Source organism: Myotis yumanensis, unplaced genomic scaffold (genome assembly GCF_028538775.1).
Source record: "Myotis yumanensis isolate MYYU_CA2020_CCGP unplaced genomic scaffold, mMyoYum1.0.hap1 SCAF_17, whole genome shotgun sequence".
NCBI lineage: Eukaryota > Metazoa > Chordata > Mammalia > Chiroptera > Vespertilionidae > Myotis > Myotis yumanensis.
Genome location: NW_027223768.1, coordinates 35,301,724 through 35,321,420, shown reverse-complemented (window position 1 = coordinate 35,321,420; position 19,697 = coordinate 35,301,724). Strand labels below are relative to the sequence as shown.

The following is a 19,697-nucleotide window of genomic DNA, read 5'->3' as shown; positions in this document are numbered from 1 at the left end:
CAACCCTGGGGTTACCCTCATGAAACAGGGGCAGAGCAGGCCTGACCCATCAGAAAAGCACCAGGAGAAAGATAAAAACATTAAATGAGGACAGCGCAGGCACTTACCAAGCCCCGGATATGCATCACCATGATGAAGAGTTTATTGTTTTTGTAGGAGATGGACAGCTTCACCTCCCCTCCCACCTTCTCGACCGGCTGGGCCCAAGAGCCCTCTGTGGGGACAAAGGACACAGAGAAAGGTCACGAGGCCAGCCCTGTCCCCACCTCGTTCCGGGCAGGTATCTCCATGTTGGGTTTCTGAAATCCCTGGGGGACTGCCAAGCGGCATCTGCGGACATGAGTTGGGTTGGGATGGGTCCGTCCAACTTGTGTGATCACCCACTGAACATCCAGTCCCTGGGGAGCTGCCCAAAGAGCAAAGGACCCAGAGCCTGAGTGGGAAGCCAGGTTCTCTGGCCAGTAAGCGAAGGAACAGAGACCAGGCAAGAAGAGAGAACTGGGGAGAGGTGGGGCAGAAGTTACCCTTGGGAACGGTGCAGAGGGACATGTCACCGAGAAGGCACTGTACCTGAGGACTTGGGGGCCAGGCTGGTGCCCGCAGCCTTCTCGTCCCGGGGCAGAGGGTGGAAGAAGGTATATACCAAATCACACTGGAATGGAATCAGAAAACAGGGGTGGCTCTTCAACAAGACAAGGGCCCAATAAAAAAAAGAAAAGAAAAGGAACTGTCCCAGATTAAAAGAGACTTATTACGCATAACAACCAAGTGTAACATGCAGTTCCTGCTTGGGCCACGGTGTGGTAGACAGACAGATGTGAGCAGAGCAAGGACGATACAGAGCAGGCTGCAGAAGGTCACCAGGAGGGAAAGCCCCAGGTGCCTAACAATGGACAATCAATTGTAGGGTGAGACCTTCCTTGAGGGTGACCTTTCCTCCACTAGCATAGCGCTGGCCCCTGGCCCTGCGGTTTGGATTCCCTCACCTTTCCTCCCTGGAGATAACATCTAGGCCTCAGTTGTATTTCAGCTCCAGGCCCAGAAAAGCAACAAACCCAGCCACGCTGAGGTAAGGATCAGCTGCATTTGATAATGACCCTGCCCTGGCGCAGGCCAATCAATGGAGAACACAACCCTGAAAGGACACACCTGGAAAACCACCGAAAATTCTATTGCGATCTTCCCCTGGGACCTTCCCTAAAATCTCCACCCTTAGGATAAAAGACTCCAAGCGAGAGCAGCCCTGTCTTTCCTTTCCTCCTTCCCCTCCTGGCCTTGGGCACCTTACCATCAGCTTCCTCACTCCCAAGCTCCAGGGCCCTTCCTTTCTCTCAGTCGAGAGCAGTGGTTCTCAACCTTCCTAATGCCATGACCCTTTAATACAGTTCCTCATGTTGTGGTGACCCCCAACCATAAAATTATTTTCGTTGCTACTTCATAACTGTAATTCTGCTGCTGTTATGAATCGTCATGTAAATATCTGATATGCAGGATGTATTTTCATTGTTACAAATGGAACATAATTAAAGCATAGTCATTAATCACAAAAACAATATGTAATTATATATGTGTTTCCTGATGGTCTTAGGCAACCCCTGTGAAAGGGTCGTTCGACCCCTCAAAGGGTCTCGACCCACAGGTTGAGAACCGCTGCTCTAGAGCTTGTTTGCCAAGCCCATTTCTTCTAGGAATTTCCACCCCTGTAATTTACCCACTAAATGTTCTCTTGTGGTTTGGGTCTTGCTTTGAATTATTTCCTAGCCAGCACCCACTTAGATCACTCTACAACGTATAAGGTCTGTGCAATGCTACCTTGTAATTTGCAAGTTTCACTGCTAGAACTGTTACCAAGCCTGGGATGTTTCTCAGGACCAGGAAGTGAACCAGCGGAAATCACCTGAGAGGCTGGGGCAGGCTGAGGACCCTCCCATGCCCTCCTCTGCACTTTCCTCTACCCGGGGGCAGAGATGCTCTGCCGTTTTTGAACACGCGATGCATGTACAACCTGGAATGCCCCCACCAAGACGTGCAAGGAGGACGTCTGCCTTCATGTTTATGCATGATTTCCCCTAACGCTCTTGGGTTGGATGCCTCGTTGAGGGACACACTGCTCTGGGAACAACCTCCGTGGGTCCTTGCTTGCTGGCTCCCAAAGGCGCTCCTTCTCATAAAATCATCTCGAAGTGGTTGCTGGCTGGCAACTACAGAGCTGCGGCCCAGGAACAGATACACACGCCACCTGCTCAAAAAACTCCTTTCCTCGGGACCGAGTTCCTTTCTGGGCGAGCATCTGACTGTGTGCGTGTCTGCATCATGTCCTTGGTTACCGTGCCTGACCCCTGAGGATGAGCCGCCACCTCGCCCCTCCGCCTCTGCAGAGCAGGGCAGACCAGAGGAGCCAGTGTCCTCCTGACTGCCCTTGGGCTCCGCACCTTCCGCAGTCTCCCCCCGCTCCCCTCCACACCGGCGCCCGGCGCCCGAACAGCCCGCCCCGAGGCCACGCCACCCACCTCGGCCACCTCTGGGGTGGCGCGGATCAAATGCCAGATGTAGCCGTTCAGCTCCTCCCTCCGCCGCTCGGCCCCCGCCTCTCCCCTCGGGCGGCCAATCAGGAAGCGACTTGGGAAGCTAGGGCGGGGCGAGGGTAAGTAAGACGGGAAACAGGCTTCTGTCACATGTTATTTGCATTTTTCAGTCACCTGACCCACATTTCTTCCCAGGGACCGCACCCCACCCCTACCCCCACCCACTCCAGCTCCCCATGTCTGTGCCCAGGTCACCCCCCACACAGTGTCAAGAACCCCAGAGAAGAAAGTCACACTGTTGGGGAGAGCCCTATGGGTCCCCAGAAGCGCCTCAGGGGCTTTGGAGCCCCCAGTGTACCCCATCAAGGTAAAAATCATTAAAAAAAAATTGGTGGTGAAATACACTTAACAAAATGTACCATCTTAACCATTTGCAAGTATCAAGTTCAGGGGCATGAAGTACATTCACACACAAATGCAACAATCACTACCATCTCTCTGCAGAACTCCTCATCTTGCAAAACTGAAATTCTACCCATTAAACAACTCTCCATGCTCCCCCTCCCCGCCAGACCTGGGAAACCACCATTCTACTTCTTGTCTCCATGAATTCGACTATTCTAAGTACTTAATGTAAGTGGAATGTCACATAGTATCTGTGTTTCTGTGACTGGTGTTCAGTTAGCATAATGTCCTCAAGGCCCATCCACATTGTAGCACAGGGGTGGGGAACCCTTTTTACTGCCAAGGGCCATTTGGATATTTATAACATTATTCGAGGGCCACACAAAATTATCAACTTAAAAATTAGCCTGCTGTATTTGGTCAAACTTTTAATTAACTCACCCCTCATGCCTCGGCAGGGCCAGACCAAATGATTTTGAGGGCCTATATGGCCTGCGGGCTGGACGTTCCCCACCCCTGTGCATGTGCCAGAATTTCCTTCTTTTTGAGGCATATATTCCATTGACACCAGCTTTTATTTATCTATTTGAAAAATACTTTTACTCTTTAAAAGATTTGAATCCTTGTCCTGACCAGTGTGGCTCAGTTGGTTGGAATGTTGTTCCATACCTCGAAGTGTCGTGGGTTCTATTCCCAGTCGGGGCACATACCCAGGTTGCAGGTTTGATCCTGGGTCAGGGTGCATATGTTTGACCCCTGGTCAGGGTGCATATGGGAGGCAACCAATTGATGTTTCTCTCTCTCTATCTATCCCTCTCTCTCTAAAATCAATAAAACCAAACAAAAAAAACATATCCTCAGGTGAGAAGTTAAAAAAAGATTTGAAACCTCTTCAGATTTAGTAAATCCCTACCTTTAGACCCAGTTTGCTCGCCTTCCAGGAGGTGGACCCCAGCTTATTTTCAAGGCTGGAGAGCTTGGCCAGCCAGCAGGGGGAGCACTTGTTATCAAACTCATTACCAAGTTCCTATGGGTGATCTGGACTCAAGAGTTTCTAGCTCCTGCAGTCCTACCCATCCCCCATCCCTTCTCCCTCCCAGGTGTCCCTCTGGCTGAGAGTAAAAGGGACAGATAGCTACCTGGGCAAGAGAGAAGAAGGGAAGAGCAGCCGCAGCTTATTGTGCAACTCCTGGAACTCCTCGAACGTCCGCTGGATGTAAGTGGCCTCATGAGAATTCTCTCGCATCACCTTTACCACATAAATCTGCAAAGGTTCAAGTCTTAGAGAACACCTGCACACCCTCCGCACCCAAGGAAGGGGGAAGGTAAGGGAGCTGAGGTGTGTGTGTGTGTGTGTGTGTGTTGGGGGGATGACACTTTCCAGAAGGGAGAAGGCAAAAGTATCTCCAATGGAGACGAAGAGGATATGCCTAGGTACATATGCAGGAACTTGAAAGCAAATATTTCCTGCACATGTTTCCCAAGACCCTTGACTCAGAAGGAGTAAACCATCCAATCCTGCTCCCTGATTCCAGGCAGGCCGCTTGAGCAAGGGAGAGGGACGTGGTCTGTGACTGCCCCCAGCCCGGGATGCTCGGTGACTCCAGTGCCCACGGTGTGGATGTGAAGCAACAGAACCTGGTCAGCTGGGGACACTGGGGAGCAAGAGAGGATCGGACTGGAGAAGACGCTTACGTAGGTCTTGTTGGGGTGGAAGACCTTCTCCTGGCGGCAGAGAAAGACATCACTGAGGCGGCCAGAGCGCTGAAGCGTGTGCGTGCGGGGGGCAAAGGAAAGGGTCAGCTGGTCGTCTGAGCCCGTGAACTTCATCTGAGCCAGGTTATGGATGAAAAAATTGAGCTTTGTGGCTACGCTGCCCAAGCTAGACTCAATCAACCTGTTGGTGCAAGAAGATGGGAAGAGGGTGTCACCACGGACCCACGGACCCACGTCCCCACTGCCTGGACAAAGCTAGCTCAAGGAACATTCCCTGACACCTGAGACTAACATTTTGCTCACATCAAGTCATTTTCCCTGTGTGATATCCTCATAGAGCACATGGCTGGCACACAGTTAACTACCTGCAATTTATTCATGGGAACATGGTGGTCTTATCTCCCCCTGCTGTCCTCCTAAGCCAAAGACAGTTAACCCAAGGTAGGAAGGGATTAGGGATTCCACCTGGGGTCACCATGTAGATATGTAAATATTGTTGTCAAACTGAATTTCAAGGTTCAGCACCAAGCACTGCTCAATCTAGAGATTTCAGTTCAAAAGGAAAGATTCTAAAAAGAAAGGAACAAACAAATAAAAGGAAAGGTTCTGTGTTACACCAATAGAAAAACTGTAGTTTGCAAAGTTCCAAAAAAAAGAGTGCATAATTAGCCTGGCCAGTGTGGCTCAGTGGTTGAGCATTGACCTATGAACTAGGAGGTCAAGGTCTGATTCCCAGTCAGGGCATATGCCCGGATTTCAAGCTCGATCCCCCTGGGGCATGCAGGAGGCAGCCAATGATTCTCTCTCATCATTTATGTTTCTATCTCTCTCTTTCCCTCTCTGAAATCAATAAAAAAAATTTTTTTAAAAAGAGTGCATAATTAAATGGAAATATTATCTACACAGATAAAACTGTAGACATTTGTACATAGATACTTCCCTGCTTTCATATATAGTGTGCTTAAAAACATTGTCAAATATGGGAAAATGAAACCATGAAATTCATGTTTTGATAAGGGAGAAGGAAGTTTGGATCCAGAGGGCTAAAAATTCATACTTGCCCTATAAACAAATTCTTTGACCAAGACCTGGTGAGAGTGCAAGTAAGAGCAGATTGCAATCCTATATAATAAAAGCCTAATATGCTAAGTGTCTGGTCGGCTGTTCAACCAATCAAAGCGTAATATGCTAATGATATGCTAAAGACACTCATCTGCTCACTATGATGTGCACTGACCACCAGAGGCCAGACACTCCAACCGGTAGGTTAGCTTGCTGCTGGGGTCCGGCCAATTGGGACTGAGTGAGTTGGGCTGGACATGCCCTTGAGCCCTCCTGCAGTCCCTCCTGGACTAGCCAACCTCCCCGGCCCTGATCATGCACTGGTGGGGTCCCTTGGCCTGGCCTGCACCCTCTTGCAATCCAGGAGCCTTTAGGGGATGTCAGAGAGCCTGTTTCGGCCCAATCCCACAGGCCAGGCCGAGGGACCCCACTGGTGCATGAATTCGTGCACCAGGCCTCTAATACCTCTATAAACAAAGGTCAGCACCAAAGTGCAGATGGGCAATAGTCTGAGGGATGTGAAGTAAGTTACCTAAGTCAGAGGCAAAGCTGGGGCAGCACACCCACGTTGTCCACTAGGCTCTGCCACCTGACCTAAGCCTTTCCCATCTCCCTCGCCCCGGCTCCTCCCCAGCAGGCAGCCTGGAAATTAATTACTCAGTGTGGGCAGCACATTTAGTACGCAGGGCATTACCTAGTAAAGTAGGTAGTGGCATTGGCCTCTGTGTCCTGAGGCCTCAGGGCATCATACACATACTTGAGGTCCTCCAGGTCTGAGAGCTCAGGGATCCCACAGGACAACATCTAGAAGGAGAGTAAAGGAGGAGAGAGGGTGCCTCTAACAACCAGGAAGTCTTGCTTCTTCCAGACCAAAAAGCAAGACTTTCCATAGCTAGGCTCTTCTTCTCACCCTTCTAGGGGCATCCTAGAGGGTGGTGGACAGAGGCTGTGGATAGTGGATGGAGGGCCACAAGAATGGATGGGCAGCCCTGGCCAGGTAACTCCGTTGGTTAGAAAGCTGTCCTGATACTCCAGGGTTGTAGGTTTGCTCCGTGGTCAGGGCACATACAAAATCAACCAATGAATGCATAAATGGGTGGAACAATAAGTCGATCTTTCTCTCTCTCTCTTTCTCAAATCAATAAATTTTTTAAACTATGTTAAAAAAAAAAAAAAGATTGGACGGGCTGGTGCAGGAGGTCAGACACCTGCACAGACACCGTTGTTCTGGGTAGTCTGGGTCCTCCCTGCCTTTATCTAGAGCTGAGAAAAGTAGATCTCCAAGAATCCTTTGAAGCAAGATAGGGTAGTCTTAAGGACAGTGCGAGAGGATAAGAAGGAGGGGTTCAGAAAGGGATGGAGCTCCTCACCAGGCCCAGAAGGTTGAGGAAGAGGTGGGTGTGCTTTCGAATGAAGTTGTAGGCTTGGCAGCAAAGGTCAACAAAGTCATGGAAGCGGCTGGAAGGCTTGTCGCCCCCGTTGATGACATACGCCATATCCGAGGTGAAGACAAAGGGGGCACGGTCCCTGGGCCAAGGGGAACATACAGGGAGAAGGTCAACACGGAGGAGGAAGCCCACCTTGGGGGCTACAGTGGGGATGGTGCCCCTCACCCCTCATCACCTATGCAAACCTGGGTAGGTGGGGCTTGCTCTGTTTTCTTTTTCTACCTTAATCCTAAAACGTCCCCGAGACATCCTTCACAGGTTTCCTGTCTGCGAGCTAGCAGGATTTCTTCCTGGATATCTAATTGTGTTCCCTTTGCTGCAGTTTGGGCTCATTTCCCTTCGCTCAGTCCTCAACAGGGAGAGAACGGCTGGTCCCCGCCTTCTGCAAGGCCCTGCAAGGCCCTGACCTCTTTCTCAGTCTTCTCTTCTCCAAAGCTGCTCAGTCCAAAGACCCCCCCCAACCCCCCCCACCCCCTGCAGTGCAGCTCCTTCCATCATGGGCTTATGTCCTGGCTCAGAACCATTTCTGCTGACCTCCCCGCCGCCCCCCCGCCCCGCCCCCGTACACACACATCCCTGTTTTCAGGAAAACACTTAGGAACACTTACCTCTTGATGTTGCCAAACATCTGGGCGTGGCCCAGGAAGCGGCCAAAATCTATGTGGAACATGTGGCCAGTCGTCTTCAGCATGATGTTGTCATTGTGTCGGTCACAGATGCCCAAGACGTACGTGGCCACGCAGCAGCCGGCACAGGAATAGATGAAGTTCTCCACGGCCTGGGAGGAGGGGAGGGAGAGGGAGGAGAGGATATCAAGCCGTCTTGGAAGGGATCCAGGGGCACAGCAAGACTGAATCCGCCAGCTCTGGCCTCTTACCCATGAGTCCCAACAGCACCTCACAGTCTGCCTGTTGAGCCTTCATCACAGACCAACATACACACGGGTACACCCAGAATCATCTCACGTGTCTTATGTATGAGAAGATGGAAGGTTTCTATGCACGTCTTCACCACTTTATCTGAAAGTCACCTTCCTCTGCATCTTTCTTTCTCCAAGGAGCATGGTTAGGAAGACAATGAACTCATCCGCAGCCCAAACCTGACCAGCCCAGACTGAAGAGAACGTAATAGACAGGAAGACTGAGGGGTACAACTTCCCCAACCAGTTGTGACGATCTTAACTCAAGGCTCCCTTTCTGACCTGCTCAGAATCCTCCCATCCTTCTCCCTGTCCCCCAAACGACACCCACCGCCAGTGTTCTTAGTGACAGCTAAATGCTAACGGCACTGAAGTCTTCACTCCAAGAAGAGCTGAGGCGGCGGAACAGTTCTGGGTGTGTTTTACACTTGAAAACCAGCCATCTCTGGTTAGTAAAGAGATATTTCTGATTTTAAGGGAGGAGGGGATGGGGAAGGGGTTAGATCCACCTTATTTTATCTGGGCAACACCTGTTCCCTTATCTGTCTTCCCAGAAAGTAAAAATATGCGGAATTAGCAACTGGACACCTTTCACCTTCTAAATCCTCTTTGTAACATTTATAGAATTCCCAAGAATTCAAGAAAGGCTCATCAGCAGAGGCAACAATCATCACAGCCAACCAGGATGTACAAAGCTGGGAAGGGCAGAAAGCTTCCCAGGCAGAGAATGTGTGCCCGCCCTACACCCTCTACAAGTATCTGCCAGACGTCAGGGAGCTTCCCTGAGTCCCACGCCTTTCCCAGAGCTTCGCAGCTCACAGCGACTCCTCCCATTGAGCCCCCACAGCCCCACTGCCACACCATTCCCTCGGGGCTTAGTCTCCTTCCTCCCTCAGGGTCTGGGTTGCAGGTTCAATCCCTGGCCCCCTGGTCAGGGTGTGTGTGGGAGGCAACAAATGGATGTATCTCTCTCACATCCATGTTTTTCTCTCTCTCTCTCTCTCTCTTCCTCCCTCCCTCCATCTCCCCTCATCCCCTTCTCTTTCTCCCTTCCTCCCTCTCTAGAAATCAATGGAAAAAATATCCTTGGGTGAGGATTAACAAAAACAAACAAACAATCAAACAAACAAAGAAGCCCCATGGCTCTGGCTTGGGTGACCGCACAGATAGTCATACCCTTTACTGAGAGGAAACACACAAAAAGCCAGTTTCAAGAGAGGAGAGACAAAAAGCTCAGTTTTGCCTACACTGAGTTTGAGATTTGGGTGATACACAAGTGAGATGTCCAGCAAGCAGGTGGCCACAGAGTGTGCAGCTCAAGGGAGGGAAGAGGGAAGGGCTTCGGGAGGCATCAGCATACGGTGGTAAAGTAAGAAGAGGTGATGAGCTAACAAGAAGAATGGAGACAGTATAGCAGGTCAGGAATGAAACCCTGAGGAACGTCAACATTTAAGGTCATTTAAGATCATCTACTTAGATGTTCACTCAGTAATATTCTGATTATAATTTGTCCATGTGGTTTTGCCTCAAGAATGAAATGCATCAATCAATGTACATTAGTATTTGGAAGCTAAACTATATAAACGAGCATTTCTGACTTATAGTCAGTCCCTTATGACTTTAGTCATTGTGACTTGGTCCCTCCCCTAAACTCACTTAACCCAGAGACTAGAGCCATGAAACTGTACACCAGCCATGGACCCTGACAGCAAGTCTCCAAGGCCCTACCACCCTTGCCCTCATCTCCATCTCCGACCTAACGTTAATCCTGGCTTCCAGTTACAGCCTTGCCACAAACCTGGGAACAACTGAATGAATCTTAATTCACATCTATACATCTATGAAAGGATGAGTTGGATTAAAATGATCTTTAAGGTCTCTTCCAACTAACTCTTTCTTTTAATCCTCACCCAAGGATATTCTTCCTTTGATTTTTATTTTTCTTAAATATATTTTTTATTGATTTTTTTACAGAGAGGAAGGGAGAGGGATAGAGAATTAGAAACATCAATGAGAGAGAAACATCGATCAGCTGCCTCCTGCACACCCCCTACTGGGGATGTGCCCGCAACCAAGGTACATGCCCTTGACTGGAATCAAACCTGGGACCCTTCAGTCCGCAGGCCGACGCTCTATCCACTGAGCCAAACTGGTTAGGGCTCCTTTGATTTTTAGAGAGAGTGGAAGAGAGAGGGAAAGACAGAGAGAAATATTAATGTGAGAGAAACACATCTATTGGTTGCCTCCTGCACACACCCCAACCAGGGCCGGGGCCGGGGAGGAGCCTGCAACCAAGGTACATGTCCTTAAGCAAAATCGAACCTAGGACCTTTCAGTCTGCAGGCCGATGCTCTATCCACTGAGCAAACTGATGAGGGCCCAACTAACTCTTGTTCTATAAAGAACTGAACCCTTTGGAGGGCACAGAAGAACTGAACGGGATCCAGGAGTAGGAGAGATACAGGCAGGTTCTCAAAAGTTGGCCCCCTCCTCCACTATCCAATCTGCCATGGGAAAGCAATGGTTTCCCAGTTGAATACCAAGAGGTTTTCTGTCAGCTTACCCATCATCTGACCCATACCTCGACATCTGGATATACCAGTCAACCACGAAAGAGTATTTCTTTCCTCCCCTCTTCTCTGAGCATGTGCAGGTCTCGTGGTCACAGAACCATGTGCCAGAGTCGGGCACCCCCCAGCCCAGCCTCGTCTGCCACTCCCAGTCCTACCTTCTCGTACTCGACCTCCCCAGGGTTGTGCTTCTGCAGCCAGTCGGCCAGAGGCCGGTCCTTGAAGGAGCCGGTCACCCCGTGCTCCACCTGGATCTTGCGCAGGGTCTCGGCATTAGGGATCATCTCCACCATCCCTGTGGGGGAGGCACTGGGTCACTCTCCAGGGCAGAGAGAAAGGCCTGTCGGGGGAGAACTACACACGCTCTGTCGGCTGCTTCTCCGTAAGTTACACGGTAGGGCACTTGGACCAAGTCTGACAATAAGGGAGCCCATCACGGCAGAAAGGACGCCCTTCTCAGGTCACAGTCCACCTTGTGACTCTGGTCTCTCCGATTCTCAGCGGCTGCTGCTTTTTGTTTTTAATTTTTACTCTGGAAATTTTCAAATATATTTAAGAATAAAGAAATGGATCATGTACTCACACAGAACCACTACCCAGTTTCAAAAATCATCAACAGCCCTAGCCAGTTTGGCTCAGTGGATAGAGCATCAGCCTGTGGACTGAAGGGTCCCGGGTTCGATTTCGGTCAAGGGAACGTGCTCAGGTTGCAGGCTCAGCAGCTGATCAATGATTCTCTCTCATTATTGATGTTTCTATTTCTCTTCCCCTCTCCCTTCCTCTCTAAAATCAATAAAAAATATATTTAAAAAATATCTATAAAAAATTATCAACACTTTGCAAATCTTGTTTATTCTATTTCACTCATCCAACACTGCTGCTTCCACCCCCTGGCTGGAGTATTTTTAAAAAAATATTTTCATTGATTTTTAGAGAAAGGAAGGAAGAGGGTGAGAGAAAGAGAAACATCTATGTGAGAATGGACCATTGATCAGCTGCCTCCTGCACGCTCCCTAACTGGAGATCCAGCCCACAACCCAGGCATGTGCCCTGACCCCTAACCTGGAATCAAACCAGTAACCTTTGGGTGAATGGGATGATGCCCAACCAACCGAGCTACACTGGTCAGGGCATGGCTAGAGTATTGTAAAGAAAATCCCAGACATGTCATTTCACTCTTAAATTTTTATTTTATTTTATTGATTTCAGAGAGGAAGAGAGAGGGAGGGAGGGAGAGGGCGAGGGAGAGGGAGAAAGAGAGAGAGAAACATCAATGATGAGAGAGAATCATTGATCAGCTGCCTCCTGCACACTCCCTATTGGGGATCGAGCCCACAACTCAGGCATGTGCCCTTGACCAGAATCAAACCTGGGACCCTTCAGTCTACAGGCCAACGCTCTATCCACTGAGCCAAACCAGCTAGGGCCACTCTTAAATGTTTAAAGTAAGACTAACAAAGATAAAACCACCATGCCATTATCTCATCCAAAAATCAGCAATCATTCTTTAATCTCATCTCATCTAATCTCACCTAACCCAATCCATGTTCATATTTTTCCCACTTGTCTCAAACATATCTTTTTACAGTTGGTTTGGTTGAGTCAGGATCCGAAGTCTATAGAGTACGTTTGGTTGCTGTTTGTTTTGTAAGTCTCTATCCCCCACCTTCTTTTTATGCCACCCCACAGCGTCTGATGAAATCATCTTGCCCTCTCCATGTTTCCCGAGAAGCACACAGCTGGTGTCGGGGAATAGGAAAAAGGACAGTAAGCAAAGGGCACCCCCCACCCTACCCTCCATCTGTTCACAGCTCTGCCCACTGCCAACTGACCTTTGCCCCTTCCTGTGGAGAAGCAGCGGAAAATCACCATGCGCATGTCCAGCCCCTCCTGGACCCAGATCTTGTTCATGATGCGGATCATCTGCAGGGTGAGCATGTCCTGACGAAGGTCGTCCCCACACTGGAGGGAGGGGGAGAGTGATGACCAGAACCACCTCTACCACCCCCCGTGGTTCCCAGGTCTCCCAGGAGGATCCAGCTCCTGTGACAGGGAGCCTGTCCCAGTCTCCACCTCTGACCTGCCCACTCGGCTTATACCAAGTCAAACCACCAGAGATGGGCATGTGGTGTGCCGGCTCTTCCCCAACCCCACGTTCCCATCGAACTGAAGTCAGGTCCTCTCCTTCATGCAGCCCTCCTGACCATCAAGCCTTCGTAAAACTTGAATGTTTATACCTTGGATTCAGAACTTACACACAAACATTCTATCTATCTACCTACCTACCTACCTACCTATCTATATATATATATGGGCAAAAGTAGGTTTATGGTTGTTTGTATGGAAAAATGATAGAATAATTAAATAATACAAGAATAAACTGTTTCGTGTACTCACAACTGTAAGCCTACTTTTGTCCATCCCTACATATACATACATATACATACATATACATATATATATATACTAGAAGCCTGGTGCACAATAATTTGTGCACTGGCGGGGTGGGGGGCGGTCCCTCAGCCCAACCTGTGCCCTCTCACAGTCTGGGACCCCTCGGGACATAACCACCTGCTGGCTTAGGCCCGCTCCCCTGGTGGCAGATGGCACGCCCAATCCGTGGTGTCTGCCCCATCTTCCCTGGTCCCAGATGGCAGGCCCGGATCCCGCGCTGGGTCAGGCGGCCAGTCAGATCGTGCTGCCGCCCGCCCCGCCCCACACACGGCAGGCCCGGGATTGCACTGCCACCCGCCCTGGGCTGCACACGGCAGGCCCGGATCCCGATCTGGGGCAGGCGGTGGCTTGGGATTGTGCTGCAGCCCACCCTGCCCACCCCGCCCCACACACGGCAGACCAGGATCTCCCACTGGGGCGGACAGTGGCTGGGGATTGCGCTGTCGCCAGCCCCAGGCATGGCGGTGCAGCGGGATCTGCCTGCAGTATGCAAATTAGCCGCCATCTTTGTTGGCGGCTAATTTGCATATCACGCTGATTAGCCAATGGGAGGCGTAGCAAAGGTACGGTCAATTACCACGTTTGTCTATTATTAGATAGGATATATATGTATATATATACATATACATACATATACATACATATACATATATATACACATATATATACACACACACACACACACACACACATATATACATATATATATATGTATACGTATATACATATGTATATGTATACTAGAGGCCCAGTGCACTGGAGGGAGGTCCCTTAGCCCAGCCTGCCCCCTCTCACAGTCTGAGAGCCCTCAGGGGATGTCCTATTGACAGCCTAAGCTGCAGTCTGGCCTCCCTCTGCGGGAGCCGACCAGACCGATCAGGGGAAGGCACCATCCCCATCACCAGCTGCTGCTGCCACTGCTGGCTGCCGGCCGTCCTTGGCCCTCGTAGCCACTGCAGCTGCCAGCCCTCCTCTTTGGCCCTCGCGGCCACTGTGGCTTTGTCCAGGAGGACGTCGGGTCTATCCAGTCTGATTAGCACATTACCCTTTTATTAGTATAGATTACAGCATGGGGGGCGGGGGGACAGGAGCAGGCTGGAAGAGGTTAATGGGGGGGGAAGGAGGACCTATGTAATACTTTCAACAATAGATTTAAAAAATAAATAAGATCAATTTTAAAAATAACTAAATAAGTAAAATAAAATTATAGCATGGAGTAGCAGAAAGAGAACTGGCCTGGGGCTGCTTCTGCCACCTGTGGGTTCCCTCACCCCCTCCCCTCTCCCACCTCCATCCCACCAGGCCGGAGGGAAAGTCCTCACCTTGAAGATGACTCTGATGTTCTCCCCCAGCGGATCCACATTCTGGAAGGAGAGCTTGAGGGGGACTGCATTGGAGTTGAAGTAGGAACAGTCCTGCCACGGTAAAGAGGGGAGGGAGCGAGGTCAGGGTGGTCCACACCCAGGAAGGAAAATGGCCTGTCTACTTGGGTCCAGCTGCTGCCGGTCCACCTGCTCATGGTTTCTTCCAGATTTCCTCGGTATCCCCATCCCCTCCTTCCTGACTGCCCAAACCTATTCAGCTTGTTCCGAGCTCAGCTCAAGCCCCTGATCTCTCATCCCTTTGGTTCATTCTGCACACAACTTCCTAGCTGTGTGACTTCTGGAAAGTCATGTGCTCCCTCTGTACCTCAGTTTACTGCTAAGGTACAGAGCGAGCTCCCAACAGGAGCGACTTCATCAGAGTTGTGAGGATGAAATGCGATGACCGGCCTGAAGCACTCGGAGCAGTGCCAGGAGCAGAGAACATTCATCAATAACAGACGACAGCTTCCCCAGCCGGATGCTCAACCCAACATCACGGGACATTTAATCAGCCCCCACCCCATCCTCCACCCGGCACAGCTGTCGGGCAAAAGTCCCTAGGCATTAGGATTGGGGAGAGAGACCCCAATATGCCTTTCTTCCTCACGTTTCTCAATGACCAGGTCTGCAAGGACCTCACCTCCACTGAGCCCTCCCCACTCCGAGAGCCCCAAACCCACTGGTCACTCACCCTGGGCACGATGCCCTTAACCAGCAGACTGGGGCTGAGGGGCAGGCGGCAGGAGCCATTGAGGGCAAAGAACTGTTTTACCTCTTCCAGACCCGTGCGGAGGATCCCCTGAGAGGGACAGGAGGAGGCAAAGGAGGAGGGGTGAGGGGAGGGCCCCTAAGCTCCCCTCAGAACCAAGCCTCTCCCCAGGTCAGGCACCCAGCAGGAACTGGTATGAAACAGCCCCCTGAGAAGCATGGACAACCTCCGGGAGACCGTGGAGAAGGAAGACCACCCTCCCATACCCCGTCTGGGAAGCGGCTGCATGACAGAGCAGCTCACAGCAGGCCCCAGTGCACTGAGAGGCCAGGCTGCGGGTCAAGGGGGAGAGGCTGCTCAGACTGTTGCCAAGAAAAGCTAACAATTTGGCCCAGCCAGTGTTATCTCAGTGGTTGAGCGTTGACCTATGAATCAGGAGGTCATGGTTCAATTCCCGGCCGGGACGCCCAGGTTGCATGCAGGAGGCAGCTGATAGATAATTCTCTCTCAGCATTGATATCTATCTATCATCTATCTATCTATCTATCTATCTCTATCTCCCTCTCCCTTCTTCTCTGAAATCAATTAAACACACACACACACACACATACACACATATAAAGAAAAGCTAACAATTTGGACTTTATAATCTGTCAGTTTTCTTTTTTTTTTTTAAATATATTTTATTGATTTTTTACAGAGAGGAAGGGAGCGAGATAGAGAGTTAGAAACATCGATGAGAGAGAAACATCGACCAGCTGCCTCCTGCACATCTCCCACTGGAGATGTACCCGCAACCCAGGTACATGCCCTTGACCGGAATCAAACCTGGGACCTTTCAGTCCGTAGGCCGACGCTCTATCCACCGAGCCAAACCGGTTTCGGCCTCTCCGTTTTCTAATGTTAGCAGCAGGCACGCTGCTGGCCTAATACAGCCCATTTGTGCACACAGATAAAGGTGCCCTCTCTGAGTGGCAGCAGCCTTGAGCCGTGGCTCGCAGCCCAGTGAACAAAGTCTGACTGGATCCCAGCCCTCACCTCCCCCTCTGCCTGGGTGCTCTTGTACAGCGAACAGCTTATACACCTGTGCGTGGCCTTTAAGGCAAAACATTCAATAAAAACTGTGACACTTTGCAGGCCAAACAAAACATGTGCATGGGCTTTAACCAGCTCGTGACTGTCAGTGTGTGGCCTGCACCTCAGGGAGAGTCACCTCCTTCATCCCCTAAATCAGAGATCAGGTGCCATCCTGCTGGTTAGGATGCCTGAGAAGTTCACGACTGGCTGCAGAAGGCCCGGACCGGAAATGGTAGGAGCAGCCTCGCCCCACTCACCTGCCGTGCAGATGGCGTGGCCTCCCGGACCTGCTGGGCCAGCTTGGCCAGGGTGTTGACGAGCCAGCACTGGCGGTTGAACTCCTCCCTCAGCCCCTTGCCGCAGCAGCACAACAAGGCCGCCAGCAGGTACTGGTAACGGATGCTGAACTGCGAGTCCTTGAGGCCGTCCTTCAGCAACCTGCAGGCAAAGGCGTGGGGGTCAGGCCACTCAGGGGATCACAGGCAAAGGGAAAGGGCGGGGAGTCAGACCCCACTCCAGTTCTGGAAAACCCACCCCAAGCTTGGGAGGGAAAACAGCTCTGTATACACAAAGGCGTCACCGTAGCCCAGTGTAGGCCCTCTCGGCCTTTAAGTAGAGCTCATGGTCCCTCATCATCTATTTTTCCTTTCTATTTTTAAAAAATATTTTATTGATTTCAGAGAGAAAGGGAGAGGGAGAGAGAATCATTGATTGGTTGCCTCCTATACACCCTACACTGGGAATTGAGCCTGCAACCCGGGCATGTGCCCTGATCAGGAATCAAACCCTGACCTGCTGGTTCACGGGTGAACAATCAACCATTGAGCCACACCGGCCGGGCTGCTTCTGCTTTCTTTTTGCCGTGCGTGGGTGGAAGGAGGGCCAGGGAAGGTCCTCACCGTGCTACACGGCAGTGGACCGAGACCCGCCGAGCATAAGGGGCCCAAAGCCACGTGGTAAGTCAGCGACATGCAGGAACCCAGCAGGCTGGGCTGCCACCCTGCGCCTGGGAGCGGAACATCCCTCGGCAAGGACCCACGTCTCTGCCCCTTCTGCAGGCGGTTTTACCAGAAGAAGTAGTGAGTCACTCTCAGGTCAGAGACGGCCCGTTTCAGGAGGAAGCGCACCAAGGGGCTGTCCAGGTAGCACTCGTACTTCAGGGCCTGTTCAGGAGGGAGGATGAGGCTACAGGGACTGCCTGTCCCCTACACCGACCACCATCTCCACCTGGTCCTGAGGGGCAGCATGCGGACCACATGGGGACTCGGGGGTGGGACCCCGGACCCGGAGGGCAGGCATTCCACCCACCTGCACAAGCTGGGGCAGGTAGTCGAGCAGCTCGGCATCCGACAGCGAGCCGATCCACTGCACCGCCATGCGCCGCACCTCCTGGTCCGGGAAGCTGTGAAGCAGAGCCCAGCGCCTGACCACCAAGCCGCAGGCTCCGAGGCACCGCAGCGGGCCAGCACCCTCACACCTGAGCTTTAGAGGCACGGGCAGAGACAAGGCAATGTCCCCCCGACTCCGCCAAAGCCCTTAAAAGAATCCTTAGCGCCTTCTCTGGATAGAAACCTCAAGGATGGCCCTGCCCCCGGTCAGAGCCGGACTCAGGTCCCAGATGAACAGGAGGGATGTCATGCTCCTTCCTGGTATGACTTAAAGAAAACAGGACACAGTCCTCAGGCCCACTCCCAGGGACCTTTTCCTGACTCCACTGTGCCATCAAAGAGCCCTCTTGAGGGTTAAAGCATTACTGTGTCTTTTTAAAAAATACAGTGGGGCCTTGACTTACGAGTGTCCCGACTAACGAGTTTTTTGAGATACCAGCTGTCTCTCGGCTGATTTTTTGCATTGAGTTGATAGAGTAATTTGAGGTAAGGAGCTCGGTCTCAGAACGAATTGAACTCGTAAGTTAAGGCCCCACTGTATATATTTTCATTGGTTTCAGAGAGGAATGGAGAGGGAAAGAGGTAGAAACATCCATGATGAGAGAGAATCGTTGATCGGCTGCCTCATGCCCCCACACTGGGAATAGAGCCTGCAACCCCGGCATGTGCCCTGACCGGGAATTGGACTGTGACTTCCTGGTTCAAGGCCAATGCTCAACCACTGAGCCACACCAGCTGGGCACTACGGTATCTTGGTACCATCCATTAGTGTGGATCTTCCAGGTGAATGACAGACAGTCATGGGATTTCATATGAGCCTGTACCCCTTGGCAGAATTAGTTTAGCAGAGTAAAGCCATTGCCTCAAAAAGTCCTGAAGGCAAGACAGGAAGGAGTGATTTCCGAAAAGGTGAGAAAGAAGCCAAGAATACTGGGTACCCTCTGAGAGAGGCAGTCCAGCGGTCTGAGACTGGGAACCTCGTGGCCCCAGAGGACCCTTCAGAGGGGAGAGGGAAGAGGGGACTGTTAAAGTGGAACGAAATGCGAAGGTCTGGGCCGCAAGGGTGCGTGCACTTGACCAAACTCAGCAACTGTGCACGTGAGGCTGGGGCAGTCCCTTACGTGTAAATTCTCCCTCAAAAGAAAGAAACAAACATTGAGCTGGTCAGTGATATTCATGCTAAAGGATTGAGGAGGGTGTTATGATGCCTGCAATTTACATCAAAATATAAAAATTAAGATGGACTGATGGATGGATGGATATACATACAATATAGCAGATAGAATAAAGGCTAGTGGTTAGAATCCAGGTGGTGGGTAGATGGATGTTCACTGTAACGTGTTCATTTTTGTTACGTGTTTGAGAAATGTTCTTACCATAACATTGGGAGGAAATGAGGCAAAGACAAAGCGGAAAAGGAGAATGGAGAAGCCCTGAATTTCAGCCCCACTTTGCCACTTTCTCCAGAGCTGGCTCAGGGCAGCGGGGGCAGCGCCACGCCCTGGCTTTCAACTCACGTGGCATGGAGGAGCCCCAGGGCATCCTGGTGGTTCATGTGGGTCCACTGCTTCAGGAGGGCATAGATGTCGGGCAGGCAAGCCCACTCCCAGCTGGGGGCGCTGGCCAGCACCAGGGGAAGTGAGCTCACCTCCGAGTGGCAATAATATCGCTTCTCCCACAGGCGCTTCTTGTCGGCATCAGCGAGCCTGGGGGTGCGGGGAGCAGGGGGAGGTGAGAGAGAACAGTCGGCTGAGGGTAGGGTCCTTGCTCGCCAAGGGAATGCTACACTCTCCAACGCTGTGCTTCCCCGACTCTGCGGCCCATGACAGTCACCGAGGAGCTTTGTAAAACCCTCATGCCCGGGCCACGGCCCTTACCGATGCGCTCGGAATGCCTGGGGAAGTGACGTTGGCATTTTTAAAAGATGCCTAGGTGACTGCAATGTGTAAGGGAACCAGGGCCCAAACCTCCTCTTGGCTGCTGACCCTGGACATTTCAGACCGGAGCCTGAATGCAGGGCCAACGGCAGGGAATGTGCTCCTCCTCCTAAGGACGCCCTG

General features: G+C 51.3%; 1 protein-coding gene across 1 annotated transcript in view; it reads right to left on the bottom strand.

Moving 5' to 3' along the window:
* Positions 1-19,697, bottom strand: part of PIK3C2B (phosphatidylinositol-4-phosphate 3-kinase catalytic subunit type 2 beta) — a 73,781-nt gene that overhangs the window by 4,879 nt on the left and 49,205 nt on the right. The window contains 16 exon segments of the mRNA XM_070397181.1: positions 108-214; positions 571-652; positions 2,511-2,628; positions 4,070-4,194; positions 4,626-4,827; positions 6,403-6,512; positions 7,079-7,235; positions 7,765-7,934; positions 10,804-10,940; positions 12,478-12,607; positions 14,422-14,514; positions 15,155-15,262; positions 16,507-16,687; positions 17,318-17,412; positions 17,558-17,651; positions 19,155-19,343. Of these exon segments, the coding sequence (XP_070253282.1) occupies positions 108-214; positions 571-652; positions 2,511-2,628; positions 4,070-4,194; positions 4,626-4,827; positions 6,403-6,512; positions 7,079-7,235; positions 7,765-7,934; positions 10,804-10,940; positions 12,478-12,607; positions 14,422-14,514; positions 15,155-15,262; positions 16,507-16,687; positions 17,318-17,412; positions 17,558-17,651; positions 19,155-19,343 (2,098 nt within the window).